We start from the raw sequence: 9,883 nt of genomic DNA, 5'->3' as shown, positions 1-9,883 counted from the left end.
GGGAGATAAGTGTTTCCAGTTTCAGAGATTTTTGTAGTTCGTTCCAGTCATTGGCAGCAGAGAACTGGAAGGAGAGGCGGCCAAAGAAAGAATTGGTCTTGGGGGTGACTAGAGAGATATACCTGCTGGAGCGTGTGCTACAGGTGGGAGATGCTATGGTGACCAGCGAGCTGAGATAAGGGGGGACTTTACCTAGCAGGGTCTTGTAGATGACATGGAGCCAGTGGGTTTGGCGACGAGTATGAAGCGAGGGCCAGCCAACGAGAGCGTACAGGTCGCAATGGTGGGTAGTATATGGGGCTTTGGTGATAAAACGGATTGCACTGTGATAGACTGCATCCAATTTGTTGAGTAGGGTATTGGAGGCTATTTTGTAAATGACATCGCCAAAGTCGAGGATTGGTAGGATGGTCAGTTTTACAAGGGTATGTTTGGCAGCATGAGTGAAGGATGCTTTGTTGCGAAATAGGAAGCCAATTCTAGATTTAACTTTGGATTGGAGATGTTTGATATGGGTCTGGAAGGAGAGTTTACAGTCTAACCAGACACCTAAGTATTTGTAGTTGTCCACGTATTCTAAGTCAGAGCCGTCCAGAGTAGTGATGTTGGACAGGCGGGTAGGTGCAGGTAGCGATCGGTTGAAGAGCATGCATTTAGTTTTACTTGTATTTAAGAGCAATTGGAGGCCACGGAAGGAGAGTTGTATGGCATTGAAGCTTGCCTGGAGGGTTGTTAACACAGTGTCCAAAGAAGGGCCGGAAGTATACAGAATGGTGTCGTCTGCGTAGAGGTGGATCAGGGACTCACCAGCAGCAAGAGCGACCTCATTGATGTATACAGAGAAGAGAGTCGGTCCAAGAATTGAACCCTGTGGCACCCCCATAGAGACTGCCAGAGGTCCGGACAGCAGACCCTCCGACTTGACACACTGAACTCTATCAGAGAAGTAGTTGGTGAACCAGGCGAGGCAATCATTTGAGAAACCAAGGCTGTCGAGTCTGCCGATGAGGATATGGTGATTGACAGAGTCGAAAGCCTTGGCCAGATCAATGAATACGGCTGCACAGTAATGTTTCTTATCGATGGCGGTTAAGATATCGTTTAGGACCTTGAGCGTGGCTGAGGTGCACCCATGACCAGCTCTGAAACCAGATTGCATAGCAGAGAAGGTATGGTGAGATTCGAAATGGTCGGTAATCTGTTTGTTGACTTGGCTTTCGAAGACCTTAGAAAGGCACGGTAGGATAGATATAGGTCTGTAGCAGTTTGGGTCAAGAGTGTCCCCCCCTTTGAAGAGGGGGATGACCGCAGCTGCTTTCCAATCTTTGGGAAAGCGGTTACACACAAATATTCAAGCACATTACTTTCACAATATGCCATTTGGAATTTATAATGCAGCAAACCTTTATTATTTAGGTCTATTAGATGTAGACACACAAGTAAAAACACAAACAAAAACAAAAAAAAGTTAGGTGTTAAACCAAATTCCTCTGTCAGGCTACTCAATATTGGCCAAATAGATATGCACGTGCAACTAACATTTTTAAAAGACGTTAATAGGATATTTGCACAACAAATGTCAGTTATATGTGCAGATCTGATATTAAAACATTTATGAGCTCATGGTTGTTCCAGAACTACAGGTAAGGAAAACTAGTGTGTCTTTGAGCATGTGTTGGCTACGTTTGAGAGAGGGGCTGTGTGATGTGCTAGGGAGGAGAGTAATTAACCAATTAACTACTTAGCCAATAAACAAATAAACAGCACGGTACGCTAATAGACTTCAAAAGGACAGTCTTATTAATTGATTTATTTGCTCAAATAGAAAGACAGTTTGTGCACAATTAGAAAAAACAACAGCATGTGCAAGAGGGGGGGAGCCCAAAATGCTTGTTGAGTAGCCTGCCCTAGTGGTCATAAATCAATCATAAAACAGCATTATATTTTTTCTGAGATGCAATTTATTTTTGGGATGTTTTTGAAAGATTTCATATATATTCTGTACAAAATTACTCAGTAAAATGTTTATATCCTGTTATTCAGTTTTTGCCCTTGCTCTTTAAAGGATAAATGTACCTTCTCAAGAGGTCAGTAAACCTTCTCAAGCCAAGTGCTAAACAATCAAGCCTTGATACCTTAATCAAATCAATGTATCATGTAATTAGCACAAATTAAGCCTTTACAACGTAAGTTCCAAGAATTCTGGCATGCCAGAATTAGACCTTTAATTATGGTGACGCACCTGTTAATTAGCTAATGTGTTAATTAATGAGATTGTGGGAGTGCCTGTTGAAGCACCTTCAGTAAAAAGAGAAAATAAAGGTTAAAGGCTGAGTAAGCAACCTTGTTCTGAGTGAGAGGCAACACCTAGGTAGTGAGAAAGGAGGTGCGATGAACCCAACTCTCTCCTCCCTCCCTCTAAAGATCGCAGTCAGCTGATGAAAAATGTTAAGAGAAAGTTTTCTGGCGAGCGAAGCTACGAGGCGGGTTATATTTTAATAAAGGATTAAATATTGTCATGTAGTTGTTTATGGGCGAGGGACGCCTCGGCGGAAATGGAGTCCCTAGAGAAAGCAAGAACAAGACGGTTGTCAGGAGTAGTGCAGTATTATCATAAGGAGACGTATACTTGGAAAACGGAGAAGGAATGGAGGGAAAAAGAGAGGGAGAGGAGGTCTAAGAGAGAGGGAAGAAGAGGGTGAGCTTGAGTCAGATAAAAATGGTGGGAAAAGGGAGATGGTTTGTTAAAGAAGAATGGTAGAAAGTGTAAGCAGAGGGAGCTGAAGACAGGAGGAGAAATGGAAGTGAATGAGGATTGGAGGTGGTAGGTGCGCTGAAGTTATCGGAGACAGAGGTATGCACCGAGGATCAGGAAAAAGCTGAGTCTGACAGTAGGAGTGAAGTTTATGGAAAAAGTTGACTCTTGCCTTTTGGCTGATCCATTTCTGGTTTCACTGTGGGTGAAAAAAGAGTTGGGTAAGGGTAACCAGAAGTGGTCTAGTGAAAATTGTTTGTGTTTCTGTTGGTCGCAGGGAGAATGCTCTCAGAGTAAAACGAATGATGGCAAGAAAAGTGAATTGTTTCATTTTCAAGAAAGGGGCACCAATGAAAGGAGTAATAACTGGGGTAGCAGTAAATATAAAAGTTGACCAGCTGAGGGGAAAGATTCCCGGTGTATGTGATGCTCTTCAATTGATACGACGCAGACAGGGTGGCGAGAGTGGGGAAACAGAAGAGTCATTGTTCTTTTGAGTTTTGAAGTTGAGCCTTTGCCCATCAAAGTGAAGTTAGGATATACAGTTGAAGTCAGAGGTTTACATAGACCTCAGCCAAATACATTCAAACTCTGTTTTTCACAATTCCTGACATTTAATCCCAGTAAAAATTCCCTGTCTCAGGTCAGTTAGGATCTCCACTTTATTTTAAGAATGAATGTGAAATATCAGAATAATAGAAGAGAGAATGATTTAATTCAGCTTTTATTTCTTTCATCACATTCCCAGTGGGTCAGAAGTTTACATACACTCAATTAGTATTTGGTAGGATCAAATTTCCATTGAATTGTTTAACTTGGGTCAAACATTTCAGGTAGCCTTCCACAAGCATCCCACTATAAATTGGGTGAATTTTGTCCCATTCCTCCTGACAGAGCTGGTGTAACTGAGTCAGGTTTGTAGGCCTCCTTGCTCGCACACGCTTTTTCAGTTCTGCCCACAAATTGTCTATGGGATTGAGGTCAGGGCTTTGTGATGGCCATTCCAATACCTTGACTTTGTTGTCCATTTTAACATAAATCTGGAAGTATGCTTGGAGTCATTGTCCATTTGGAAGACCCATTTGCGACCAAGCTTTAACTGATGTCTTGAGATGTTTATTTATTTCACCTTTATTTAACCAGGTAGGCCAGTTGAGAACAAGTTCTAATTTACAACTGCGACCTGGCCAAGATTTGATTTGATTTGATTTGAGATCAAGCAAAGCAGTGCGACAAAAAACACAGAGTTCCACGGGGATAAACAAAAGTACAGTCAATAACACAATAGAAAAATCTGTATACAGTGTGTGCAGATGGAGTAAGGAGCTAAGGCAATAAATAGGCCATAGTAGCGAAGTAATTACAATTTTGCAAATTAACACTGGAGTGATAGATGTGCAGATGATGATGTGCAAGTAGAAATACTGGTGTGCAAAAGAGCAAAAAAAGTAAATAAAAACAATATGGGGATGAGGTAGGTAGTTCGGTGGGCTATTTACAGATGGGCTGTGTACAGCTGCAGCCATCGGTAAGCTGCTCAGATAGCTGATGCTTAAAGTTAGTGAGGGAGATTTCAGACTCCAACTTCAGCGATTTTTGCAATTTGTTCCAGTCATTAGCAGCAGAGAACTGGATGGAAAAGCGGCACAAGAGGTGCTGGCTTTGGGGATGACCATTGAGATATACCTGCTGGAGCGCGTGCTACGGGTGGGTGTTGCTATGGTGACCAGTGAGCTGAGATAAGGCGGAGGTTTACCTAGCAATGACTTATAGATGACCTGGAGCCAGTGGGTCTTGCGACGAATATGTAGTGAGGGCCAGCCGACGAGAGCAGTGGTGGGTGGTATATGGGGCTTTGGTGACAAAACGGATGGCACTGTGATAGACTGCATCCAGTTTGCTGAGTACAGTGTTGGAGGCTATTTTGTAAATGATATCGCCGAAGTCGAGGATCGGTAGGATTGTAGGTTTTACGTGGGTATGTTTGGCAGCGTGAGTGAAGGAGCCTTTGTTGCCAAATAAGAAGCCAATTCTAGATTTAATTTTGGATTGGAGATGCTTAATGTGAGTCTGAAAGGAGAGTTTACAGTCTAGCCAGAAACCTACAGTGGGGCAAAAAAGTATTTAGTCAGCCACCAATTGTGCAAGTTCTCCCACTTAAAAAGATGAGAGAGGCCTGTAATTTTTGTCATAGGTACACTTCAACTCCACTTGGCCATAGTGGAGTTTTGAGTGTGACTGTTTGAGGTTGTGGACAGGTGTCTTTTATACTGATAACAAGTTCAAACAGGTGCCATTAATACAGGTAACAAGTGGAGGACAGAGGAGCCTCTTAAAGAAGAAGTTACAGGTCTGTGAGAGCCAGAAATCTTGCTTATTTGTAGGTGACCAAATACTTATTTTCCACCATCATTTGCAATTAAATGAATAAAAAATCCTACAATGTGATTTTCTGGATTTTTCCCCCTCATTTTGTCTGTCATAGTTGAAGTGTACCTATGATGAAAATTACAGGCCTCTCTCATCTTTTTAAGTGGAAGAACTTGCACAATTAGTGGCTGACTAAATACTTTTTTGCCCCACTGTATGTATTTGTAGTTGTGCACATATTCTAAGTCAGGACCATCCAGAGTTGTGATGCTAGTCGGGTGGGCGGATGCGGGCAGCAATCGGTTGAAGAGCATGCATTTAGTTTTACTAGTGTTTAAGAGCAGTAGGAGGCCACGGAAGGAGTGTTGTATGGCATTGAAGCTCATTTGGAGGTCGGTTAACACAGTGTCCAAAGAGGTGCCAGATGTATACAGAATGGTGTCGTCTGTGTAGAGGTGGAACAAGGAATCACCAGCAGCAAGAGCGACATCGTTGGTATATACAGACAAAAGAGTCGGTCCAAGAATTTAACCCTGTGGTACCCCCATAGAGACTGCCAGAGGACCGGACAACAGGCCCTCCGAGTTGACACACTGAACTCTATCTGAGAAGTAGTTGGTGAACCAAACGAGGCAGTCATTTGAGATACCAAGGCTGTTGAGTCTGCCGATAAGAATACGGTGATTGACAGAGTCGAAAGCCTTGGCCAGGTCGATGAAGACGGCTGCACAGTACTGTCTTTTATCGATGGCGGTTATGATATCGTTTAGTACCTTGAGTGTGGCTGAGGTGCACAAGTAACCAGATCGGAAACTGGATTGCACAGCGGAGAAGGTACGGTGGGATTCGAAATGGTCAGTGATCTGTTTGTTAATTAACTTGGCTTTCGAAGATTTTAGAAAGGCAGGGCAGGATGGCAACAATGGCTGCGGATAATTTTAGAAAGAGAGGGTCCAGGTTGTCTAGAATTACTCATAAGCGGCACGATTTTTTGACATTTCTCAGAATCATGAAATTTCATTTCAACCTGTATTCATAATGGAATAATGCCTGAGTGTTAGAAGAGTTATATACAGTATAAAGTATATGCCTGTTTTTTGAGTGCTCCAACACCTGTTTACCATTGACCTTTTCATTACCTTTTCCTGGTTAAGCCCTATCATTTTGAGTGCTCCAACACCTGTTTACCATTGACCTTTTCATTACCTTTTCCTGGTTAAGCCCTATCATTAGATTCCTGTCATTTTTGTTAAGCAGCCCTCCTACTTCTTTTGTTTGCTCAAGTGTGAAGGCCTATACCTGAATTATATACAGAATATTTGCCTCTTGAGCCAAAAAGCTCCCCTAAATGGACAAAAACATTCTCAAATAATTACATAAGTACATAAGCAGAAGGTTATATTGCAAACGTTTTGTAACATTAAACTAAAGATTAATCATGCAGTCAAGCCAACACTCAAGTCAACATTTGAGGTAAACATTAGCAACAAAACTTCCATTTGTAGGAATTTGTCAAAGTAATTCAAAAATGTTTAAAGGTTACAAACAGTCAGGACAGCTGTTATAAGCTTATTAGATAAACACCAAAGACCTCTGTGTGAGCTATTTTTTCATGTTACCCTATTTCAATTGTTTGTGCGATTCAGTCCTCTGTTTCTGAAGAAAGTGTTGATGGCACGTCAAAAGCATTTATGGATAAGTCCCTAAAGACCAAGACATCCAGCACAAAGCTAGAGTTAAACCAGCAGAGCGCAGATTACAAAAGGCTGAAATGCGTACCATTAGCCGGCTTAACAGCATTGGAAAGAAGATTAGCTGGCTGCAGTAACACTGAACTGCTATCTATGTAAATGGGATCATCCTTATCATCCAGGTTTTTCTGCACGGAAAGAAGATTACGTTCAGGGACTGTGTCTTATATACATGTCCAGGTGTGTGTGGTTGTATGAGAGGACTTGTGTGTTGAGGAAATTACTTGACATCTTTCATTTGAGGGTGGGGCACTGTGATATCACTCTTAAGGCCTTATAAAAGTCCACTTAGTTCCCCAACAGGACATGCGATCAACCTTCGAGCTCCTGAGGTAGACACCAGGCAATTAACGCATTTTGAATTACTTATTCTCCTTTTAATGGAATAGATCTTTGTAGTTATAAGACCTTGGTAGTGGGGAAACCTTGGTAGTTGGGATTATACTAAAACAAATTGGTTATCAAATAAAATGAACACAATGAGGTCAAATGCTCGCCCCGTGGAGCTCCAGGAGGGATTCTACATCCCTATCGCGCTGGATACCAACAACATCACTTCACTCAGCCCCTTCCTGGTTCCTCAGGACCACCTGGCGGGCAGTGCTATCTTCTATGGCATGTCATTTTTCATGTTCTTCCTATTTGTTGCCGGCACTGCTATCAACGTCCTTACCATCGTGTGTACTATCCAGTTCAAGAAGCTGCGATCCCATCTCAACTACATTCTGGTGAACTTGGCAATAGCTAACCTGCTGGTGTCCATGTTTGGATCCTCCACCGCCAGCTTGTCCTTTGCCTACAGATACTTTATCATGGGATCGGTTGCATGCCAGATTGAGGGATTTACAGCTACTCTTGGCGGTAAGGAAAATATATACAAATACTACAACTATGAGCACAATTGCATCTGAACATCTTTTTTATTGTCTATTAATATACAAGCTTAATATGTACAATTTGAAATTAATGTATTGGTGTCACATTTCTTTTCATTTAGTCATTTCACATCTATTTTGACAGTTTGTATGCTTCAATCCTTTGGTAAATTGATAATCTGTAGCAGTGCTTTAGCAATCCTCATAGTAAAAAGGATATTCACATCTCCCTGTAAACCATTCATGTATGTGCTTTTATTTTCATTGCAGGTATGGTGAGCTTATGGTCTCTCTCAGTAGTGGCGTTTGAAAGATGGTTGGTTATTTGTAAACCAGTCGGTAACTTTCAATTCAAGAGCACACATGCAATAATCGGCTGTGCAATCACTTGGGTGTTTGGGTTGGCTGCCAGTCTTCCCCCTCTGTTTGGCTGGAGTAGGTCAGTGTCATTTTCACTCCTATCTCTCTGTCTCTTTCTCTCTCTGTGTGTACAAACACCTCACATACGCAAGTTTCCAGACACACACACAAATAATTTTGGTTTGTACATGTGATACAACACTTGTGCAACACTGTTCCTGAATTTGAAGGTGAGGACTGTGATCCGTTCTCTTCCCCAGATACATTCCAGAAGGTCTCCAGTGCTCCTGTGGACCAGACTGGTACACCACAAACAACAAATACAACAATGAGTCCTATGTGATGTTCCTCTTCTTCTTCTGCTTCGGAGTCCCATTCAGTGTCATTGTCTTCTGCTATGCCCAGCTGCTCTTCATGATGAAGGCGGTATGTGCAAGTTACACAGAGGAAGAGATCCTTTGAATTAGTTGCTACATGATAACATGGGCATTGTTTATCACTGGGAAACAATACATAGAAAACAATGTAGTCACAGAAGTTTTTTTGGAAAGTTTATTGTCATATAGCAGCACATATTTTGTTACAATACAAGGATTAACATAAAATATAATATGGTAATCTAAGTCATTTCGAGTGGAATTAGCTAAATGTATACGAAAAAGCCTACATGAAAAAGGGTAAAGGGTTCAAAGGAAAGGTAGGAAAAGAAACATTTCAAAAACACTAACCACCATCTTAATGAATTACAATCAACCTAGAGACATTCTAAATTGAGAACATGCTTTCTTCTGCTTATTTTGGAATCTATCCATGTCATAGTGATTATTAGTGGAAGCCCTCTTTATCTCCCCACACAGGCTGCCGCGGCACAGGCAGACTCTGCCTCCACCCAGAAGGCAGAGAAGGAGGTCACCAAGATGGTGGTGGTGATGGTGGTGGGCTTCCTAGTGTGCTGGATGCCCTATGCTTCCTTTGCTGTCTGGGTTGTACAAAACCGCGGTGCACCCTTTGATCTCCGATTGGCCACCATACCTTCCTGCTTCTCCAAGGCCTCCACAGTCTACAACCCTCTCATCTATGTCTTCATGAATAAGCTGGTATGTTTATAGTTTTTAAGTGTCAGGTTGAATGGTTACCTTAATACCGTAAATAACCTTTCCTTATTTAGTCACATGATCGTTTTCATAAGATAATTTTCCCCACCAGTGATTGTCTTCCTCCTCACTTTCAGTTCCGCTCATGCATGATGAATTTGCTGGGATTAAAGTCCGGGGATGATGAGGAAGCATCATCAACATCCTCAGTCACTCAAGTGTCTTCTGCTGGTTAAAGAGGGCGTCTCTATTTTTATTTTACTTGCTAAACTGTTGCTACTGTATGATCATTTGTATATTGTAAATAATATTGAATGTGCACTAAACAGGACGTTTTGTCCTTGAAGGTGTTGTCAAAAATATGTGGTATGATAATCTTATAAGAGTAGCTATAACAATTTAAATGCATTAAAGAGAGATGAGAATAAATGCACACAAAAAGTATATATTTTTTAACTCATTTATTGGTTTGGATGTTTGTGTCGCTATACTCACTTTACATAGAGTGCATTATGATGCATTGCTTCAACGTGGTTCAAAACAAGACAATAAAACACAAAAGGTAAATTTTCAATATTTAAGTGGGCAAATACACTTTACATAGGTCTTTAAGTTGGTAGCCAGAAAATTAGTATTACAATTTGGACTTCAGTAGCAGCACAGCAGTTCTAAATAGTG

At 41.5% G+C, this 9,883-nt stretch overlaps 1 protein-coding gene across 1 annotated transcript; it reads left to right on the top strand.

Moving 5' to 3' along the window:
* The first annotated feature begins 7,067 nt into the window (after positions 1-7,067).
* On the top strand, positions 7,068-9,651 carry opn1sw2 (opsin 1 (cone pigments), short-wave-sensitive 2). Its single transcript, XM_020492402.2, has 5 exons — positions 7,068-7,737; positions 8,022-8,190; positions 8,372-8,537; positions 8,969-9,208; positions 9,343-9,651. The coding sequence occupies exons 1-5, from the start codon at positions 7,347-7,349 to the stop codon at positions 9,439-9,441; spliced, it is 1,065 nt and encodes a 354-aa protein (XP_020347991.1). The 5' UTR covers positions 7,068-7,346; the 3' UTR covers positions 9,442-9,651.
* Positions 9,652-9,883: the final 232 nt, after the last annotated feature.

The sequence above is a fragment of the Oncorhynchus kisutch genome, linkage group LG1 (assembly GCF_002021735.2).
Source record: "Oncorhynchus kisutch isolate 150728-3 linkage group LG1, Okis_V2, whole genome shotgun sequence".
Lineage (NCBI taxonomy): Eukaryota > Metazoa > Chordata > Actinopteri > Salmoniformes > Salmonidae > Oncorhynchus > Oncorhynchus kisutch.
Note: the sequence above shows the minus strand (reverse complement) of the source record. Positions and strands in the feature narration are given on the sequence as shown.

Coding starts and splice junctions, on each gene's coding strand:
- opn1sw2 (XM_020492402.2), top strand. CDS start 7,347: ATGAACACAATGAGGTCAAATGCTCGCCCCGTGGAGCTCCAGGAGGGA. Junction 8,538..8,968: donor TGCTCTTCATGATGAAGGCG/GTATGTGCAAGT, acceptor CTCCCCACACAG/GCTGCCGCGGCACAGGCAGA. Junction 9,209..9,342: donor ATGTCTTCATGAATAAGCTG/GTATGTTTATAG, acceptor CCTCACTTTCAG/TTCCGCTCATGCATGATGAA.